We start from the raw sequence: 23,816 nt of genomic DNA, 5'->3' as shown, positions 1-23,816 counted from the left end.
TTTGTCACTGTCTCCTAACTGTAGTTCCATTGTCAATTTTTACAACAATAAATATGACTACTACACAAATGTATATGAGATTGCAGAATAAATTAAATCAGGAACTCCCAAATTTGCATAATTATAATATGTATGCAAAATACAACTATACATACAATGTATGTAAAGTTAAATTAACAGATTTAGTCCTAAAAATTTTAAATTTATGCATTGTAGTGGGATCTAATATCTAGTTGATTGATCGTGTAAAATTTAAAACTTTTCAGCTGCATTAAAGTGAATTTGTGCAAATGGAGACTGCATAAATGGAGGTATTATTGTTTATGAATTTTAAACAAAAGTGACAGTTTCCTGGATCATATTATTATTGTGATTTATAAATATAATTAAAAAATAAAATATTAAAAAAAATTAACCACGATAAAAGAAAAAAAAAAATTATTTATTTATACCTGTCTCTATCATCCATTACTACTCCCTCTTCCGGTGATTTTCGTCTGCATCCCAGACATTAACAAAGATGGCAGTTGACATTAGAAAGGAAAACTCAATGAGAAAGACGGACACTTCCGTCGCTAAAATGCGCTGGAATTTATTAGCAAAGGTGAGATTATTCGCATTAACAATTCGTAAGCGTTTACGATATGACTCGAAAAATAAACATTAAATTCGAATTTTGCGCGAAATTAAATGATACCTTAAGATTTGAATGAGAAGTAATGTTTAAAATGATGTCAAAGATGCATTTTTATATTAAGAATGGCGTTTGATATTTAAATAGGAGCGATGTTTCGAACGATTAAGTAGAAGAAATTTATCTGGATTTAATATTAGAGATGAAGATCTAAAAATAGAATTTGAAGTACGTTTATTGTTTTCACAATAAAATATTTGGCTTACGTCTTCTTCCTTTTGCTGTTTAACTAATACAAATGTTTATTTTTAAAATACAAATTTAATTAATTTATAATAATATTTTATTCCTAATTGTTCACTCGCTACTTTAGTCTGAAAGTATATTTATTCATTTTCTTTGGTTGAAAATCAATATTTTGTAATTACTAAATACATATAAACATTAATATAATTCAACAAAAACATATTATTATTTTTATTTTTTTTACAGATAGTTTATTTTTCTTATTTTTGATTTGCTTTTTGCCCTTGTATTACTATAATTGAATAAGTGAGTGCTGAGTTTTGGCTCTGTGGAGGGCTTATCACATGCTGTTGACTGGTAGTGCACCTATGGGGCCAAGGGGTCACAGGCATCCTCCCAAGAAAAAAGAAAGCAAATAATGGAAAGTTTCCAAAATTTTTTCCTATTTAAAATGAATTTTTTATTTATATTATGTCATGTCTTCTATTTCTATACTACCAATGAATTAGCAGTCATGTAAAAGGTGAGAATTTTATTGCATTTGCATTGGATATTTTTTTAATCCATTGAATTCAGTTTCCCAATATTAAATTTTGAGTGCGCCACTGTTGTTGACACAGCCAGAGAAATTGCACAGAAACAATAAATAACTGGTGTTTGCCCATTTCTGTGTGATTTATCTTATCATGCACTGTGTCAGTAGTTTGTGATAAGTCCTCTGCAGAGCTAAAACTTAGTGCTCACATATTTGATTATTTTTTTTATTTTTGATTTGACTATATTATACCAGTCTAGACAAATAAATAAATAATAATCTTAATAATTGAATAAATATCAGAAATTACATTATAGCAAAATTATATATAAAACCTTAATTTTTTTAAGTCTGTAGACTTTTATTTGGACAAACGTGATACAAAAACTGTTTAGATTGAAGATTAGATCCGTAAAGATAAGTTTATAATCACTATAAAAATGTATTATTCTGATTGCGAATTTATAGGCCCAAAAAACCTTTATGCATATTTGTTCTAATAAAAGTACTTCATATTTATTGAGTTTTGAAAAGAGGAGTTTATTTTTAGATACTTGTCATAACTAAATTGATTTACCAACTGTCCTTTAGAATTTATTTTTATATTATACTTAAGGAAAAAGGAAGGGGGGGAAAAAATGTAAGTGGTAGCATTAATAAATTTATTTGTCTATATTTACTTCAGATTTGAACAGAATTTATAATTCAATATTTTTCAGTTATATTTAATTACATCTTCATTTATTAATTTAAAACATCAATAATAAACTAAAATTATTTTAAATAATTTCCTGCAAGAAATAATATGCTTATCTTTAAAATATTTATGAAATGATTGTATAGGATGTATTATCATTGAAATAGCAACTTTTTTTGTTGTCGAGTATGTTAAATACTAATATTTATTAAGTTTAAACTGGAGTTAATTATAAACTTTTAAGAGTGATCAAATTAAATGTATTATATAAAACATAACATTAAGTGATTTTATAATATTTGTAACAAATTTTGACAAGTCATTGTTCGTTATACCTTTGACTTCAATCCTGCTTCAGATGTTTGTTCAGCATATTTTAATTGGAATAATATATCACTAGGTTGCAATATATAAAAATAATTCTGCCATATTCTGCATGATTCTAAATCTAAATTTATTTTTTATTAAAAGACAGTTTTTTAAAACATTTTATATGAAGTTTTAAAAAAATATATATTAGTTAATTTTTAATATGTCATATTACATTTTAAATTTATACTATTATTATATATTAAATGATATTTATTTATAAAGTTAAAATAAGAACCTTAGTCTAAGTTTAATATTCTGCATAATTGTTATAAAAATAAAATTTGTGAATCACATTGCCTTGTGAAAAAATTTATTAGATGTAATCAGGAAATTTTCTATCAGATTTACCTTGAATATAGAAATATATATATGTGCCAATAATTTCTTATACAGTAATTCTTCCATTTATGCAAGTAATTGGTTCCACAAAAACAGCATGTAAATGAAAACTGCATAAATGGAGCCATGAAGTCACATTATGAAAAACAACTCCACTTTAATACTTAATAATACAGCACCTGTAAGTGATAGAATAATAAACTCTATATATAAAATGAAGTAAATTTAATAAAATTTCAGAATTTATTTTATTCCTCTTGATGTAGTTGTACAAATGTTTTGTTTATAATTAAACAAACAGAGATGCTAACACAACAGAGATGCTAAACTGATCACCTTTCACAAACCATAAGACATACAGTATTTCATACACAATATCTCTATCATATGTTAAATACATTATAAAGAAAATATATAGAAAAAATACGAGCATCATAATCTACAGAACACTATCATTCCAAGCTAAATATATAGACATATTTGTCACTGTCTCCTAACTGTAGTTCCATTGTCAATTTTTACAACAATAAATATGACTACTACACAAATGTATATGAGATTGCAGAATAAATTAAATCAGGAACTCCCAAATTTGCATAATTATAATATGTATGCAAAATACAACTATACATACAATGTATGTAAAGTTAAATTAACAGATTTAGTCCTAAAAATTTTAAATTTATGCATTGTAGTGGGATCTAATATCTAGTTGATTGATCGTGTAAAATTTAAAACTTTTCAGCTGCATTAAAGTGAATTTGTGCAAATGGAGACTGCATAAATGGAGGTATTATTGTTTATGAATTTTAAACAAAAGTGACAGTTTCCTGGATGAGTGGAAAAAGAATGGAATGAAATGAATAAAATCATTCATGTACGAAACCAATGTTTTTTCAAAGTTTGATTACTCAGAATTTCATGAAAATGTTTCATATCAAATTTGAAACCAGAATAAAAATTAAAATTTCACCAAAAACTTGTTACTATATATAAATAGTTTAACTATATTTGATCAGCCATGCTATTATTTTTTATAAATGGAATAGATATAATCTTATTTCATTAAGACATTGCAAAATTTTTAAATATTTTGTTGTTTTAGATAAAAATATTATGCTTTATATATTTGATATATAACAAAATATTTACAACAAATAGAGAAATTTGTGATTAAATCTATTTTATAGATTCTTTATAATGTAAGCTTTACAGTAATTTAAATTTATTTTGAAGTACCATAGTTTATATGTTGTTACTTTCCTGACTGTTATAGAATATAACATAGGGAAAATGTGATTAGTCAAAATTTAACTCCCCCTAGTGTTTTTTGCATTTTTCAACATTGTGACCCACAAGCTCAAAATGTAAAAAAATAATAAATAAATAAAAATGAGCAATTATCATTGTCACAATGTCAGGCTGTAATTTTAAATCATATTTTTAATTAATTTAAAATATATGCTCACCACCTCAAATTAGTAGTGGCTTGCCCCTGTACATCATGTTTTTCCTTTAACAATAGTCTTTTCATCTATCTAACACCTTTCGGGGGAATTTTTGAATTGAAATAATTGAATTCCAGTTTGCATCGGAAGTTCTTATATAGTTAATCGAGGCTTCCTGCCCTAAGGTTTCCATATCTGGCCTCATCTTTCATCTAACTCTGTTCTTGAGATTAATGAAAGACAAATGGACAACAGTGGGAATTTATAGGTCTACAATTTTCAAATTACAGCCCAATAATAATAATAGTAACCTTACAAAATTCTGTGATGATGTTTATTTTGCATTATATTTCAGGACTGAATTGACCAAAAAGTTTGAAACATGGTGGGATTATTTCTATATATGAGGTATTGATGCTGTTAAATTTTGATGGTTAAATGTCAACAGAGTTGTGTCATATCTTTGAGTGGGGTTGGACTTAATGAAAATGTCACTCTTTATTGGCATTTGCAGTTGTTTTAGAAAGTCATCTCTGCTCTCAAAATTATGTCTTTCTCTTTGTTATAATTAATAATATAAAAATTAATTTTCAATAAAATTTCGTAACAGATGGCATCATACATAATTTTAACTTTGAGCTTGTGCCTGTGTTTAAATTTAAAAGAAATTTGTTGTTTCAATTTCATATTGTGATATAATTGAAAACTATTGGATTTTTTTTCCTGGTCTCCTTAACCTACTGTTCAAGTGCCAGGAAAGTCAAGCAAGAGCCCTTGCCCACTTTTTCTATGTGATTTTGTTATCTATCTATATAAAGTTACTTAAAGCATTTTATTTTTGTTTTTAATTTTAATAATGAAATGATTGCATTTATTTTGTTTAAAATATTTCATAATTTAGTGATTTTTATTTCTTTAATAATTAAAAAGTATTAACTACATTAATCATGTATTCATGAGTTTGATTCCATCTGAGCCATATTTTTTTTTTTTTTAATTTATATACTACTATAAATTTTTATTTAAATATGGTGTTGTATAGCTTTCTTAGTTTTATAAAATTAATTATATTTAATTTTATTAGTCTAAATGTAGTAAGTATTGTTACTTTTTATTAGACTAATTAAAATATAATACATTCAATAAAAATTTGGGGGAAAAAAAAACTTAAATTAAGCAGATGGCAATGGGTAAAAGGAGGGAATTATCCATATAGGAAAGCGAAATTATTCTCAGTCTATGGAGAGATATATATTTATATGGGGATATAGCATCTTTATCAAAGAATATTATTAAATGATTATATTATATAATAGAGATTCTAAGGATAATATATCAAGAAGTTATTTGCTGCAAAAACTTCAATGTACAGAAAAAAGTTTCTCATAAATACAGTAGAGCAAGGAGCCTGACTTAATTTAAAGTAATTCAAAACACAGCTTGAAGAATCATTTGGCACTGTAGTACATAAATCTACATTAAGCAGGACTTTGCATAAAGCCCAATATAAAGCATGCATTGCTGTCAGAAAACTCCTCATTTTAAAAATTTGCCAATTGTAATTCATTTTCGTATAAAATATTATAAAAGTAGCCCATTGGGTACTGGAGAAATGTACTTTTCTAAGATGAAAGCAAATTTGATGCCTCTGATAGTATTGGTAAAAAGTATGCGTGGAGGCATGTAGGAGAAAGATAGCTTTCAAGAATATGAAGTGCAGGGAACAGTTAAATATGTGGGTAGAAATGTGTTTATTTGGAGCTGTATGTCAGCAGTTGGAACAGGAAAATTGGAGTTGGAATTGTGCATCGATGGATTGCCTATAATATTTCTCATTTTTTACTGACTTCTCCACAATCACCTGACACTCCGCAGAATATCTATGTGCAGAGTTTAAAAATAAACTATAAAATTTTGAAATCAGAGCAAAACAACAGTTAAGAGTTTTAGTCCAAGAATGGGAAAAAATTTCACCAGACTTTTATGAAAAAAATAGCATTAAATGTACATCACCTACAAGTTATTATAGATGCTAAAGGTGACAAACAAAATATTAAATAAATGTTTTATTTACTTAAATACTGTTTGTATTCACATTTTTGCAACACTACTTTTAGTGAATTACTGTATTATTAAATTATTTCTTTTCAAAATTTATTACAATACTATTATTTTTGTACTATTAATATACTTAAATATTACAAAGAAGATGATAATTAATAAATTTATTTTCTGGAAATGTAATTTTCAAAATTTTCACTCTGCATGCACACTTTTGTAACTCACTGTATATACAATTGAATAATCTATTGCTTATAGCCCTTAATTAATGATGTTTTATTTAAAGTCTGTATTAATTATACACGTATATACATGATGGCTTATCACACCAGTATGATAAGATCCTCACATATATATGTGTATAATTAATACAAACTTTAAATAAAAAATCACTGTATATATGTCATACATACGGTATATCAATATAATAAACATTGATTTAATTAATACTTTCACTTTAATTAATATTACAAATGATTTTGAATTTGTGTTATATTTGTACATTAATAGCTAAATAAAGAGAGCTATTATCAAGCAATATTTATGTTTTTATTTATTCTATATTTTTATAGTTTTATCTTTATTGTGCAAATAGAAATACAGTACTGTTGTAACTGATAATTCTTGCTATATTACTTTGCTGTTTAGTTTCTCTAAATCTTTCTTATTGTTTGGACAAAACTGTTCTACAGACCAATTTTATTATTATTCATTACTATATGTTGTCTAAGAAAATTATTGTGAAGCTAATTTTAAAAAGCAACAACCAGTCTATATCTTTATCCAACATAGTCTATAATTTATGAATATTTGTGAATAATTTGATGGTAGTGAATGATGGTAGTGAATAATTTGATTGGATATTTTATCATGTAATTTCAAACTTATAAAATTTTTGTGATGTTTATTTTAAGAACTAATAGATTGCATTATTACTTGTCATTAGTTCAGAATGGAAACAGATTCATTAATAAATCCATCACAACAATCATCTGAACAGAAAAAAAATAAAAATACTACTGTATTTTTGTGTGATACAAACAGATCATTAAATCTCTTTTCGAGAAGAGGCTTCAGACATTAATAAATACTTACTTTTATTTTAATTATTTACATCCAACATCATTTTGAATAATTTTATTGTAATTATTATGAAACTTATATTGTTAATGATATGTTGATTACAACATATTTTCTTAGGAAGTTCATTGAAGTGTATAATAAGCAGAACATTAATATTATATGTATGTATTATAAAATGATTTAATATAAATAAAAGAAATGATCTTGATTGATTGCATAATCTAAAAAACAATTCTATTTAAATTTAAAAAGTACATGATTATAAATCATCTATCTATAGTTGTCTATTATTATTTTCATCTCATTCTGCTGTATATCATAATCATTCTATGAATATCACATCACCTCTATTGGAACAGTCTTTGTCCTTTACCATGATGAGACAATGAATAATTAAGGTATTAGAATGAATTAAATTTCTTACAATACTAGAGAAGCATTTGACTGGTTGTTATACAATAGTCTATCATTAGTATTAGTGTTAATAATTGCTTTACAAAATAAGTGGTTTTGTAATGATCATGTAATGGAGATCTCCTGGGATTTACTCACGTTGGTGGTAAATTTTAATAAGCATTCTAAAAATATATTAAACTAAAATTAATTTTTATCATTTTCAGTTTAAGTTATTTATATTATATTAAAATAGATCTTCAGGAACATTATTACAGAATGGCAATTCTATAATAAAACAAAAGTTGAATAATAAAACAAAATCTAAGGATAATATATCAAGAAGTTATTTGCTGCAAAAACTTCAATGTACAGAAAAAAGTTTCTCATAAATACAGTAGAGCAAGGAGCCTGACTTAATTTAAAGTAATTCAAAACACAGCTTGAAGAATCATTTGGCACTGTAGTACATAAATCTACATTAAGCAGGACTTTGCATAAAGCCCAATATAAAGCATGCATTGCTGTCAGAAAACTCCTCATTTTAAAAATTTGCCAATTGTAATTCATTTTCGTATAAAATATTATAAAAGTAGCCCATTGGGTACTGGAGAAATGTACTTTTCTAAGATGAAAGCAAATTTGATGCCTCTGATAGTATTGGTAAAAAGTATGCGTGGAGGCATGTAGGAGAAAGATAGCTTTCAAGAATATGAAGTGCAGGGAACAGTTAAATATGTGGGTAGAAATGTGTTTATTTGGAGCTGTATGTCAGCAGTTGGAACAGGAAAATTGGAGTTGGAATTGTGCATCGATGGATTGCCTATAATATTTCTCATTTTTTACTGACTTCTCCACAATCACCTGACACTCCGCAGAATATCTATGTGCAGAGTTTAAAAATAAACTATAAAATTTTGAAATCAGAGCAAAACAACAGTTAAGAGTTTTAGTCCAAGAATGGGAAAAAATTTCACCAGACTTTTATGAAAAAAATAGCATTAAATGTACATCACCTACAAGTTATTATAGATGCTAAAGGTGACAAACAAAATATTAAATAAATGTTTTATTTACTTAAATACTGTTTGTATTCACATTTTTGCAACACTACTTTTAGTGAATTACTGTATTATTAAATTATTTCTTTTCAAAATTTATTACAATACTATTATTTTTGTACTATTAATATACTTAAATATTACAAAGAAGATGATAATTAATAAATTTATTTGTCTATATTTACTTCAGATTTGAACAGAATTTATAATTCAATATTTTTCAGTTATATTTAATTACATCTTCATTTATTAATTTAAAACATCAATAATAAACTAAAATTATTTTAAATAATTTCCTGCAAGAAATAATATGCTTATCTTTAAAATATTTATGAAATGATTGTATAGGATGTATTATCATTGAAATAGCAACTTTTTTTGTTGTCGAGTATGTTAAATACTAATATTTATTAAGTTTAAACTGGAGTTAATTATAAACTTTTAAGAGTGATCAAATTAAATGTATTATATAAAACATAACATTAAGTGATTTTATAATATTTGTAACAAATTTTGACAAGTCATTNACTTAAATACTGTTTGTATTCACATTTTTGCAACACTACTTTTAGTGAATTACTGTATTATTAAATTATTTCTTTTCAAAATTTATTACAATACTATTATTTTTGTACTATTAATATACTTAAATATTACAAAGAAGATGATAATTAATAAATTTATTTTCTGGAAATGTAATTTTCAAAATTTTCACTCTGCATGCACACTTTTGTAACTCACTGTATATACAAGTGAATAATCTATTGCTTATAGCCCTTAATTAATGATGTTTTATTTAAAGTCTGTATTAATTATACACATATATACATGATGGCTTATCACACCAGTATGATAAGATCCTCACATATATATGTGTATAATTAATACAAACTTTAAATAAAAAATCACTGTATATATGTCATACATACGGTATATCAATATAATAAACATTGATTTAATTAATACTTTCACTTTAATTAATATTACAAATGATTTTGAATTTGTGTTATATTTGTACATTAATAGCTAAATAAAGAGAGCTATTATCAAGCAATATTTATGTTTTTATTTATTCTATATTTTTATAGTTTTATCTTTATTGTGCAAATAGAAATACAGTACTGTTGTAACTGATAATTCTTGCTATATTACTTTGCTGTTTAGTTTCTCTAAATCTTTCTTATTGTTTGGACAAAACTGTTCTACAGACCAATTTTATTATTATTCATTACTATATGTTGTCTAAGAAAATTATTGTGAAGCTAATTTTAAAAAGCAACAACCAGTCTATATCTTTATCCAACATAGTCTATAATTTATGAATATTTGTGAATAATTTGATGGTAGTGAATGATGGTAGTGAATAATTTGATTGGATATTTTATCATGTAATTTCAAACTTATAAAATTTTTGTGATGTTTATTTTAAGAACTAATAGATTGCATTATTACTTGTCATTAGTTCAGAATGGAAACAGATTCATTAATAAATCCATCACAACAATCATCTGAACAGAAAAAAAATAAAAATACTACTGTATTTTTGTGTGATACAAACAGATCATTAAATCTCTTTTCGAGAAGAGGCTTCAGACATTAATAAATACTTACTTTTATTTTAATTATTTACATCCAACATCATTTTGAATAATTTTATTGTAATTATTATGAAACTTATATTGTTAATGATATGTTGATTACAACATATTTTCTTAGGAAGTTCATTGAAGTGTATAATAAGCAGAACATTAATATTATATGTATGTATTATAAAATGATTTAATATAAATAAAAGAAATGATCTTGATTGATTGCATAATCTAAAAAACAATTCTATTTAAATTTAAAAAGTACATGATTATAAATCATCTATCTATAGTTGTCTATTATTATTTTCATCTCATTCTGCTGTATATCATAATCATTCTATGAATATCACATCACCTCTATTGGAACAGTCTTTGTCCTTTACCATGATGAGACAATGAATAATTAAGGTATTAGAATGAATTAAATTTCTTACAATACTAGAGAAGCATTTGACTGGTTGTTATACAATAGTCTATCATTAGTATTAGTGTTAATAATTGCTTTACAAAATAAGTGGTTTTGTAATGATCATGTAATGGAGATCTCCTGGGATTTACTCACGTTGGTGGTAAATTTTAATAAGCATTCTAAAAATATATTAAACTAAAATTAATTTTTATCATTTTCAGTTTAAGTTATTTATATTATATTAAAATAGATCTTCAGGAACATTATTACAGAATGGCAATTCTATAATAAAACAAAAGTTGAATAATAAAACAAAATTTGAATACAAATGTCATGGTATAGAACATTTTTTTTAATGATTGTTAAATCACAAAATAGAAAAAATATAATAAATATGTAAAACAAGTTTTACAATAAAACAAAAATACAATATAAATTTTTAAATTATGGTGCATCTTTTTAAATAAAATAAAATTATTAATATAAATTAAATAAGAATGAATACTTAAAAAAAACCTATTTTTATTTATTTATTTATTTCAATATTTTATCATAGCAATTTAAAAATAGATAAAAATCAAAGTATTATATAAATTTTTCCTATAATAAAAATAGATTTCTGTATAAAAATTAACTTTACATTAAAAAATTTCTTTCAAACTAGTTCAAACAATTTGAATAATTTAATATCATTGTGCTGATATTTAATATTAGCATCTGATTATAACTTCCAAGAAATACTCCAATATAAAAAATAAAATGTACCTATTAATAATTAAATTTAAATTATTAATTAAATTTTTATTTACTATAAATGATAAAAATAAAATTAAAATTAAATGTCTTAAAATTTAAATGACTTTCTAATAAGAAAAATACAAGAATAAAGCACATTTGAAATAATGCAAGAAGATTAATTAAATATGCACCATAACAGATTTTAAATTATTTAAATACTTTCTGAAAATTATCAAATAACTTTTGCTGTTTAAGAATTTGATGATACTTGAATGTCTAGTATAATTGTATAGTATATTAATATGCATTTGTTATGCTATTGAACTTATATTCCCAGCTGACCATAAGTATTTGTGAAAAAGTGTAGATTTTTCATAATAAAATTTATATTATCTTGCTTTGTGTTTTGAGTTTCTGCATTTTTGTAAAATTTATACTATAGCTGATTTTAATATAGGTCATTATAGTAAATATGAGAAGTTAAAATCCCATTTAAATATTATAAATGAATATGTGAATACACTTCTGTATCATTCTGATGGTGAATTTTACATCTGAAGTCATCTAAATTTATGATTTAAATTAAAGTTTAATTAAGCTCTGGGATTAGAACATATGGTCCAGGATTTATACGGCTATATGAGATTACTAAATGATTCCAAAGTTATCATCAGTAAAGTATTTATATACTTTTGGTATTTGATTAATGTCATTTGATATGTGATGGCGAGAATGCACTTAATTTTATTTGGATGGAATATTCAGTAGCTGCTATGTGCTGTAGTAATGTTCTCCAGTGGTGTGCCGTGACATTTGATGATAGGGAAGCTGTTTTTCTATAAGAAGCCGACTTCCAGGGGCAATCAGTTAATTCTTTAAATGCATTTTTAATAGATTATTTATCTGACATACTTAATAAATAAGCAAATTCAATATAATTACCTCTGTTATTAGATCCAATATATTCCATATGCCCTCTAAATGCCAATTCTTGCTTTGATAAAAACATATAACATTTATTTATTTAGATATAATATATCTATTAACCGTAACTATCTCGTTACAATTTTCAATATTTATTTTATATTATTTAATAATGTTAAATTCTATTCCGCTTCGATTTCCAAATTGCTTCATATACGAAAGAATCGACGATTTTTCGCGTCTTTTGCCAGCTAAATTGTCAAAGCCATTCTTATTCCACACACTAATTTCATTTGAAAATAGTAGGCAAGCCAACAAAACAATTTTTGCATTTTTATGCATTTACAGAGCCATTATATCGTGAAAATATCGAACAAATTTTTTTATTGAAGCCTTTATATTTAACTTAGGCATTGGCTTTTCTCTTTTAATAATGTTTTCTTTTTCATTATATGATCTCGAGCCAAAACTTTTTTAAAATAAATTTTCAATATCGCAATTACATTCCGAATCGCTAGCCACGATATAAGGGCTAAAATTAAAAATAAAATTATAAAAACTTACTTGGTGAAATAAAATGTGTGGTGGATATATATATCTGGTACAAAACATTCTGGTACAAAACAATTGTATGAATATACTTTTAAAGAAAATTATAATTAAATATAGCTTTGTAATGAAATGTACATAAAAATAACATAAAATATTCTTTACTCTTTAAATCTTAACCACTTAGTCAAATAGCTCCCTACGAGTGGAATCAGAGACGGTCCTGCTTGGTGTGTGGTGTGTACATGCACGCGGGCTGCCAAATCCCGAGGGTGCCGATACCGGTCAATTTCAAATGCCTCTTTTGTCACATCACTAATATACCTAAAAAGACGCGACAGGGTTGTTGTAAATTTTAAACGTTTCTCACCATAGCTGTAAAAGTCTAAATATGTTAAACGTAATAGATTGTCTGTCGTTTGCTTTCTAACTAATTCGTTTTAGGACCATGGTGTTGTCCATGGAAATTTCCAAAATTTACAAGTTTTTGGTCACTCTCGTTGAACTGGAAAAATGTCTGTCTTTATTACGTCTAATAATATGAAGAAATCAGTCTCCACTGTACTCGGCTAGAGATGGTTCGGTTAAGCTTTTGTTTAAGTAAAATTTCAGCACTTTCATCAGAGTTTTGTTTATGTCCCCAATTCCCTAATCGCTTAATTAGTTAAATACTTCTTAAGAAGAAATAAGTCAAAACCAGTTACTTTGTACTCGAATATTTGTAGTCTCGGGAAAAAAGTGGAAAGACAAATTTTTATGACAAATGGATACATAAATTGTAAATTTAAGGAAAATAAATTCTAGAGCTTTTTCTGTATCTGGTGCATCTCTCTCATTCATTAACTTTAGTTGTAAATTATGCTACCAAAGTAACAGTTAATTTTTTAACGTCATACAAGAATTGTACATGTTTTTTTCTACATCCCCTTATAGATGGGACATAGGAAATCGTAATATCACTGGTTTAACATTGAAATCCATGAGTAATATAAAATCAGAGAGCGGAATAAATATATCAAATATTTTAACAGATTTTCTTAAACTCCTGTCAGCTATACAGAACTATCATAAATCATACCAGTAAATTCTTATCGGTTGGGTTAAGTTATAAATCTGCTCAGAATTCACATAATGGAGTGAGGGTGGCCAAATACCTAGCGGGCAGGCGGCTAACAGCCCAGAACTAACCGTTCCTGGATAGAATTGGATGCGTTATATATGTAGCAGCCACCCAAGGTCCTAGGCTCCCACTGGCTAAACCGGGTGAGGTTGGTGGTCTGTAAAGCGCTTGCGCGAATCTGGCTTTTTGGATGCTGACAATACAGCGCTTCCACTCCCCCACTAATATTCAAATATACAATAGCAATCTTAACTTTTTTTTTCACGTGTAGTATAGAAATTTGTAATAAGATACATAATGTGGTTATAATAAAATATTGTGTGATTATTTTCATATAATTAAAATTAATACGTATTTATTTTTTAGAAAATACAAGGGAAGTGGCATGCCACTGAAGTTCACACAAGAATACAATAGAGCCTCGATTATCCGACTCAATTGGGGACTGGGGTTGGTCGGATAAGTGAAAAGTCGGATAACCGAAAAGTATGAAAAAATCCATTATTAGTGTAGTATATTATTATATCCCATGTAATTAGTATATTAGTTTATCGCTATTAACCTACTTCGCGTTGAATTTTCATCGATGTTAAGCCTAACAAAATTTTTTTTTATAATAATCATCGCTATTGTATCGTTAAAAATTAGAAAATTAAGCCTCGTTTAAATACTGGCTCCCTTTTATGGTCGAGCCAGTGTTGCCAGCTAAAACACGTAAAAATAATATTAAAGTAGCCAAGATATAGCCAAATATTGTAGCGCCACATCACTAGCGGACATTTGAAATTTGCCGACTAGGACTGTCGGTTAACCGAGGTGACGGTTAATCGGGGGTCGGATAATCGAGGCTCTACTCTAGTAGCCAGATTGGCAAAAATTCACAAATTGCAAATTTTGGACTACTATCATTAGTTTAATAGAAATTCTAACCAAAGAAACTATGTTACAAAAGGTAGCATTTATAAAAAGAAAAAAGGTTTAAAAACTGAAGTATACCTTGTACATTCTTACTTTATGCTATAAAGATATGAGCCAGTTTTTCATATAATTCCCCTAAATTTTGGAAGAAATTTTTCAGTTTTTCTTAAAAATAATCATAGTCCTAATGAGTCAGTGTTTATAGGTAGAGTAATAATTTTTTTTCTTGGTTTTGTTTTGATTCATTATGTATCATATAATAAATGCATTTATATACTAGCAGCTCTAAGCATTATAAAGATCATAGATTTCTTTAAAATACATGAAAGTACATCCTAATTGGGGGAAAGCCTAGTCCGAATTAGTAAGATTTTTACTCAAATGAGTACTTTATGGTGAAAAAGTATACTTAAAGTCAAATTTTTAAACTGTACTGTAGAGCATCGTTTATCCGAATCAATTAGGGACTGGGGTTGTTCAGATAACTTATTTTTCGGATAACCAATTATGTACGAAAAAAAATATTAATTTATCCCGTGTTGAAATTCTTCTCCATTGTGTGTCGCTTCGTGTTGAATTTTCGTCGATGTTAAGCCAAACGAAGACTATTGTATCGTTAAAAATTATTTTTTTTATTTTGTACAAACAAAATAAATATATTGAAAAATATAAAAACAATAAAAAATTATACTTCAGAAGTTAATTTAGTATCAAAAACATAAAATATTTGAGTAGCCGAAAACATAGCCAAAGATTACATCGCCACAGCACTGGCAAAAATTTAAATTTGTCGACTGGAATTCCTTCGGATAAACGACACTCTACTGTATTTGTAATTTTATACTTTATAATGCAAAGAAGTATATTAGAATTGTTGTTGTCACTGCAAATATTTACTCATTTGGGCATAAAAAAAGAAGGTAATTTTCATTTGCAATTCCTTTTTTTAATTGTTCCTTGATTGCATCTTGACACATCTTATTAAAGTCCAGATTAGAATCAATAAATTCATTATTTAAAAAAAAAAAAAATGTAATGCAAAATTGCAAATTTTGAATTAGTAAAATCTGAATCAGTGAAATTTACTATATATAATAACTTTAAAAAAAAATGCTGATTAGAAATAATTAAATCACAGCAAATGCATTAAAAAGTTTTTAAAAGGCATTTCTATCAGATAGATAAGGATGAGTAAACTTAGTTAATTTACTTAATAATAATTGAAATTTACTATTTATATTCCCCTATGCAAACAGTATGTAATCCATGTAAGATAAGATATAAATTAGAGTAAATAATATACAGTATAGTATTTGGAATACTCTGCTCCAAATTCTCGATTACTATTTCTCCTAAGAAAATTAAAATGAGAAATCTATGAATATATTCAATTTTTATAGAAAAGTTATATATGAATAGTAAACTAAAATTGCAGATAGCCCCTCTTGTCTTTTATCAGAATAGAATGGCAAATTAAACTATTAATTCATTGTGATGCCATAGCTGCCTATTAAATTAAAATTGAAAAAGTTACAACAAATTACAAATCTCTCTAATTAAAAACTACTTTGTATTGCATTTTAGATTGTTTTTGAAAAATGTTTTTAAATTTTAAAACATTTGTAAATTTAAATATATGTAAACTAATGATTCAGATAAGTTACATCTATCTAAACCTATATGCACACTTCATTTAATACTGAGGATTACTTTTTTAAAACTCACTTTTATCCATAGGTTGAGTTTTTCTTTCTCTTCAATTTCAACCAAATTTTAAAACAAACTAAGTGATAGAAATCCAAACTTTCAAATTTGTGAATTTCTATCAACTGAATTATTAGACTGTAGTATTTATTAGATCTATTAATAAATTTAGATATTTAAAGTTTTTATTTGGAAAACATCAAAAAAAAATTATTATTTAGAATTTAGGTATCTTTATTTATTATTATTATTTTTTTAACTTTCTGCCCTGTGGGTACTAAGAGTGTCTTTTATCATGCCTATTGTAGGTTCACTCAAGCTAATAATGGGGCAAACAGATGGTGAGAAACAGGCTGATATATTTTGGTTAAACTATCCAGAAAACTTTCTGGAGTTTCTTGACTTTCTGGACCAAATCCTGGGTTTCCCAGAGTGGTTGGTAGGCTAATGTCTTAGAGTACTGGATGGCTGAAGTGATTATCAGAATTTAATAAACATTAGCATTTTGAGATTTGAATTAATTAGTGAAGCATACTTGAACGTGTACCTGTTAATTTGTCATTTCTATTAAAAAAATAAAATGAAATTTTTATAGAAATATCGATAAAAATTTTCCCTGAATGATTGACTTTGTAATAATATAATCAAATATAATGATTTTCATTTTTATTTAATTTTTATCATTATCAAATTGAAATTTTTTTTTTTTTAGTTTGTTTTAAAATAATCTATAATTATGTATAATCATCATCAATAATACATCATCTATAATTAGAAAAGAAAAGTTTTCTGTCATGTTGATAGAATTACTGAACTGAACAGTAGTGTAACTAAAGATTATAACCTATCTACCAATTTTTCCATTAGGAATTGTTCTAAATAATTTTCTGAGCTTTTTTCTGAATAAAATTAGAAATTTTGAGTTTAAAGTTAGAACAGTTATCATATTTCATTTATAATAAGCTGGAAAAAAACTATAAAAATCAGATTCCTTAGACCTCTAAAGCTTTGAGTCCCAAATTATGGCAAACTGATGGTTTAGTAGTTACTGTGGTATGATTTCTGCATTATCAGAAACAACAGATTTTTGCATGAATCAAAATTATAAAAAACGTTAAGTTTCTAGTGCATGAATTTGTGTAAATCAATATGTTTATCTCTGATATGTTGCATTTTAAAAAAGTTTGCAATATATAAAATTCTAAAATATAAAATAATTATATACAGTATTAGAATTTTTAAATTATTATTTATTATAAATGAACTTTAAGCTTAAGGTGAGTTTTATTGGTTGCAATGTATTTTCTTCTGCATATGTCTAACACTGATAAGAACTAGTGTCTATGTCTGTTTCTATGCAACCAGTGGCGGCCCTAGCGAGGTTTTCAGGTGGTGCGAGATCTCATTGTGGCACCCCCTCTGTAGAGACTAAACTGATAACGTACATTTTTCGCATTATTAATAACTCAGACCTCCAAAAGATTAGTATAGTAATACTATTAATAATACTATGGATGAGAAACGATAATGACAGTAAATGGAGAGTTAACTTGACCCTTGTTAATTCAGACGTATTGCAAGCTATTGACGTTTTTCCCCTCCCCTCCGTCAATGGAATCTCATAATTTTGGATTATGGAGATATAGCACACAGTTCAGGATCATGTTTTATATTCTCACAACCCAGCTCACTCTTGTGTAAAATCTGTAGCGTAGTAGTAGTAGTAGTAGTAGTAGTAGTAGATGAGAAAGAATAACAGTGAAAAAATAAAAATCAATATTTCTTTCACAAGGCAATATTCATAACAATATTTACTTAAACTGCTATGGCACAGACAACGCTCACATCACGCAAAAGACAAATTTACATCGTAAATTAATTTAAAATTGAAATAAATTAAGAAATGAAATAAAATAAAAAGCCTACATTGCCACCTTCCTCACTTTTGCACTTGCAAATGTTATTAATTCAGAATAATTTAATTCCTGGGCAATACTATTTTTGATAGATAAAATTGCTAGATCTGACAGTCTCTCCTGACACATGGTTGAATGTAAATAAGTTTCAATTTACTGAAACTTCATTCTCTTTTAGTGACTGTTACAGGTATGGTCAGCAAAATTCAAAGTGCTGTCCACACATTAGAGAATATATCCCGCCAATCATTTTGTTTAATAAGTTGAACAACCTTTATTGGTTCTGATGATTCAAGTTCTTTCAACAATGGATTCAGGTGTAAAAGTTCCTCAACCAATTCACAACCAGATATGTCACATTTATCTCCATCGGTTAAACTTACTTCTAAATTTGCACAGACTTTTTCCAATTTTGACTTTTCATGAATTGTTTTGATGTTGTATAAAAAGGACCATGTATCACTAGATTTGGATAGTTGTGTAAATCGAGTAACCAACGCATTCTCAATTGTATCAATCATAGGGTAAAAGATGTTTATTTTAAACAATTCTTCAGGATCTGTTGGTGTCTCATCTATGGCCTCATATTTAAATAATCTCTTCTTTCTTTGGGATTGGACTGACTTAAAAATAAGATTTATCCCAGCCTGAAAAGCAATTTCCCTAGCTGTTATTACAGCAGATGAATAACGCCAGTACTCTTTTACAAATTCATAGCAGTTCTTCAGCAATTGTGTAGCGTTTGGTAAATCCATAGTTTCAGACTGCATAGCCTTGCTTACAATGTTTACTTGAAACAATATATCATATCAAGCCACTATTGTTACTATAAACTCAAATTGCTCCATGATCTGAATCAGGACAAGGCCTCTGATGCAACTGGGTCATTCGTTTCCTCCTGAAGATCCAGAAGGGCGTCACAAACTGAAGAGTAGTGATAACGAACTGCAGCAAAACTTTACTCTCCCAACGAGTTTCCCAAACTTTTTTCAGTGATAGTCCTTCTATGTGCTTGGATATCACTTTTTCGGACATTTAATATACAGTACAATAATTTTGCGACAATAGTACGCGTACAGAAACTTAGAACTAATTCTTACTCACTAACTTATAACCAAAGTGGGTAGAAGATTATATGAGAAGGTAGATAGAAAAAGGGAAAGATCAAAATATCCAGGATTCTCTTTATTTCATGAACACTGGATGGGCACCACCTCAATTCTGCAGATACACCAGACATGATTTTTCTTCCCTTTCTTTAAAATCGGGATTTCTGTCCAACGTTGACTCTGGAGTTTTCTATTTTTCTAACGTAACCAAAATGTCCTTCCTTCGGTCTCAGTCTCAAGTAGCCCCTATTCAGCCTCAAGTAGCCCCTAGTCGCCTACTCATGATCTGGAGCACTCTTCACGTCTTACTCCCATGAAGGTCCAGTCAAGACTAACCCGGGCCCTTAGTCTCGAGTTTTTCGTGTTACAACTCCCAACGTGTTGAAGGTGTCACGTGGTACCATCTCACACTCTGACGTCAAATCGGTAGTCTCCAGTTATAACTCACGTGCTTTCCCATCTCACCATGCGAGTTGCTACTCAGGTTGAGTCGAGCATGTGAGATCGCTACACGAAAGTGAAAATGGCTGACAAATACGCTATTCTGATGGTCGATAAAAATTTTCCCTGAATGATTGACTTTGTAATAATATAATCAAATATAATGATTTTCATTTTTATTTAATTTTTATCATTATCAAATTGAAATTTTTTTTTTTTTAGTTTGTTTTAAAATAATCTATAATTATGTATAATCATCATCAATAATACATCATCTATAATTAGAAAAGAAAAGTTTTCTGTCATGTTGATAGAATTACTGAACTGAACAGTAGTGTAACTAAAGATTATAACCTATCTACCAATTTTTCCATTAGGAATTGTTCTAAATAATTTTCTGAGCTTTTTTCTGAATAAAATTAGAAATTTTGAGTTTAAAGTTAGAACAGTTATCATATTTCATTTATAATAAGCTGGAAAAAAACTATAAAAATCAGATTCCTTAGACCTCTAAAGCTTTGAGTCCCAAATTATGGCAAACTGATGGTTTAGTAGTTACTGTGGTATGATTTCTGCATTATCAGAAACAACAGATTTTTGCATGAATCAAAATTATAAAAAACGTTAAGTTTCTAGTGCATGAATTTGTGTAAATCAATATGTTTATCTCTGATATGTTGCATTTTAAAAAAGTTTGCAATATATAAAATTCTAAAATATAAAATAATTATATACAGTATTAGAATTTTTAAATTATTATTTATTATAAATGAACTTTAAGCTTAAGGTGAGTTTTATTGGTTGCAATGTATTTTCTTCTGCATATGTCTAACACTGATAAGAACTAGTGTCTATGTCTGTTTCTATGCAACCAGTGGCGGCCCTAGCGAGGTTTTCAGGTGGTGCGAGATCTCATTGTGGCACCCCCTCTGTAGAGACTAAACTGATAACGTACATTTTTCGCATTATTAATAACTCAGACCTCCAAAAGATTAGTATAGTAATACTATTAATAATACTATGGATGAGAAACGATAATGACAGTAAATGGAGAGTTAACTTGACCCTTGTTAATTCAGACGTATTGCAAGCTATTGACGTTTTTCCCCTCCCCTCCGTCAATGGAATCTCATAATTTTGGATTATGGAGATATAGCACACAGTTCAGGATCATGTTTTATATTCTCACAACCCAGCTCACTCTTGTGTAAAATCTGTAGCGTAGTAGNATTGTTTGAAAGTTGTAGATTTAGAAAATTGTCATTAAAAATACTTTTTATACTTGAGAAGCATACCATAAATTCTCTGTTTAGGATACAAGATAATCATTGTCTATAAAGTTAATAGTAAAAACAAATAGCAGCAGATGTATTGAAGGAGATGGGAATACACTGTAGAAAGCAACACCAACAACAAATATAAACATTGCTTATATATTATATATATATAAGCATTTAATATAAATAAATTTAAATAAATATTTATACCCATATATATATATGGGTATAAATATTTACACTGATAGACAGTGGTTTTTTTTTTCATTCTTTAAATGCATAATGTTTTTGGCATAGTGAACACAGTCTTTATTTTTATGTTCCTGCTTAGGCATTTGTCTTACTGGCTAGCTAATATAAGATAGCTTTTTTCAAATGAAAAAGTAAATAAACATAAAGTCCAGTGCATAGTTATTATTTGAATGTCACTAGAATTAACATTAGATGTTTTTCCAATTCAGTTTTTAAAAAAGAAAAATTATTATATATAAAAGTAGAGCTCTTTTCAAGGAGATGCTTTCATTTATTTATTTAAGGTTTTTGGAATTATGGGCCACATGTGGCCCAGGGACTGCAGGTTGCCCATACCTGTGGCCCATGCCACACAAAATATTTCAAAAAATATATAAAATAAAATAAAAATTTTAAATATCAACATTGTGAGGTCTGTAGTTGTACTAAATTCCAAGAGTCCGCTTCGTGCATATCCAGTAGTTTAACCTGACTTCACTTTACTTTTGTGTAGAACTATAAAGTTTTAAAACATTTGCTAGTGTTGCATCTAGCTTTTTGGTTTCTTTGCAAATTATACACTATTAATCTATGTTTATTATACTACTCCTTAGTCAAGAAACCAAAATACAGATATTTACTGTGTCTTTTTCTGTAAATATTAGAATATGTAACAAATTAACTCCAATTGGAGATAATAGACTTGCAAAGTAATTGATTTAAAAATTACTCTTTAAGAAAAAATGTAATAGATTTTTATAAAATTTTTATTAAAGAAAATCAATTTCCAGACATAAGGAAGTATGCAGCAAAAAGTCTATTGTTATTTTCTACAACTTATTTATGTGAACAGTTACTAAATTTAGAACCTTTTACCAGTGTAATTTGTGTGAAATAATCTCCCTTTCACAAATGTTTACAAACTTTAGAGATAGCACTTCTTCAGGTACAGAAATTCCATTGGAACGCTTCAAAAAATGGAACCTGGATATTCAAACAAAAAATCGAATACTCACACAACAGAACTCGCTGAAACGGGCTTGCGCATTGGTACACAGAAGTTGGTATTTAAAGATCGCTGTTTATAAGGGCCTTCCATGCTAGAGAAAGATTAAGCTCATCTTTTCAATTAATACATGTTGTCATGTGGTTAGCCTTTTGTAGATGTATACAGCTTCTAGCCATTTTAGATGCTCTAGGTGGGATGCAGAGTCAATGACGTCAGCCTTGTCGAATTCCGGTTCAATATCGGGATCAGACGCAAAGGTGGCCAGGGCCATGTTGTAGCGCTCGCATCAAAGGTCTGATTGATGTTCACTTATTCTGGTAACCAAAGAGCGTTTGGTTGAGCCGATGTATATGAGGCTCTTGTCACATCTGTTATCCTTGAGTGGTATGGAGTACACACCAGGAAGTCTGCTATGAACTGGATAATCCTTTCCATTTCTGATGATCTCAAAGATTGTGGGGCATCTTCTATAGGCTATTTGTAACTGATGTTTTCTGGCAATCTCAGCATATATTGCTTTAACATACGAGTTAAAGGTGACTGGGAGGCGTAAACGATCTTCTGGGTTGGTGCCGGTCTTTGTACTTGTAGCGGGTGCATATTGTGAGCGTTGATGTCGCTCAATTAGACAGTGTGTTAGACCAGGATAACCGTGCTTGGCTGCTATCCTCTTAACACATTTTAATTCGGTGGAAAAGGCTTGCATGGTGGACAAATGGGAAAATGCCCTTCTAACAAGAGTATTAAATGCTGCAGTCTTGCAGGTGAAGGGGGTTGCAGGAACCCACCGGTATGTACGTAGAGGTGGCATAAGGTTTACGGTATGCTGATGTGAGGATTGCAGATCCTTCTACTCTAATGTTTATATCTAAAAAAATGGGCCTCAGTATTGCTAGATTGCTCCACCTCTAGGGTTAAGCCGTAAGGATTATCATTAACTGCTTGTATGAAAGCCGAGATGTCAGGTATTTTCTTCCACATACCTCCTATAAAGTAAGATGCTTGGGAGAAAC

At 27.8% G+C, this 23,816-nt stretch overlaps 1 protein-coding gene across 3 annotated transcripts in view; it reads left to right on the top strand.

The window, feature by feature from the left end:
* Positions 1 to 457: 457 nt before the first annotated feature.
* The window catches only part of LOC111639601 (calmodulin-lysine N-methyltransferase-like), a 75,408-nt gene continuing 52,049 nt past the window's right edge, over positions 458 to 23,816 (top strand). For 2 of the 3 annotated variants that reach the window (XM_023385491.1, XM_023385490.1), the window contains exon 1: positions 458 to 604. In XM_023385491.1, coding sequence (XP_023241259.1) covers positions 521 to 604 — 84 coding nt within the window. In that variant the 5' untranslated portion in view covers positions 458 to 520. Of the gene's footprint in view, positions 605 to 642; positions 863 to 23,816 lie in introns of those variants that run through there. The other variant, XM_023385492.1, reaches the window with a different exon arrangement.

This window comes from Centruroides sculpturatus, unplaced genomic scaffold (genome assembly GCF_000671375.1).
Source record: "Centruroides sculpturatus isolate CEXI.00-Female unplaced genomic scaffold, Cexi_2.0 scaffold1038, whole genome shotgun sequence".
NCBI lineage: Eukaryota > Metazoa > Arthropoda > Arachnida > Scorpiones > Buthidae > Centruroides > Centruroides sculpturatus.
This window is presented reverse-complemented; position numbering and strand designations above follow the sequence as displayed.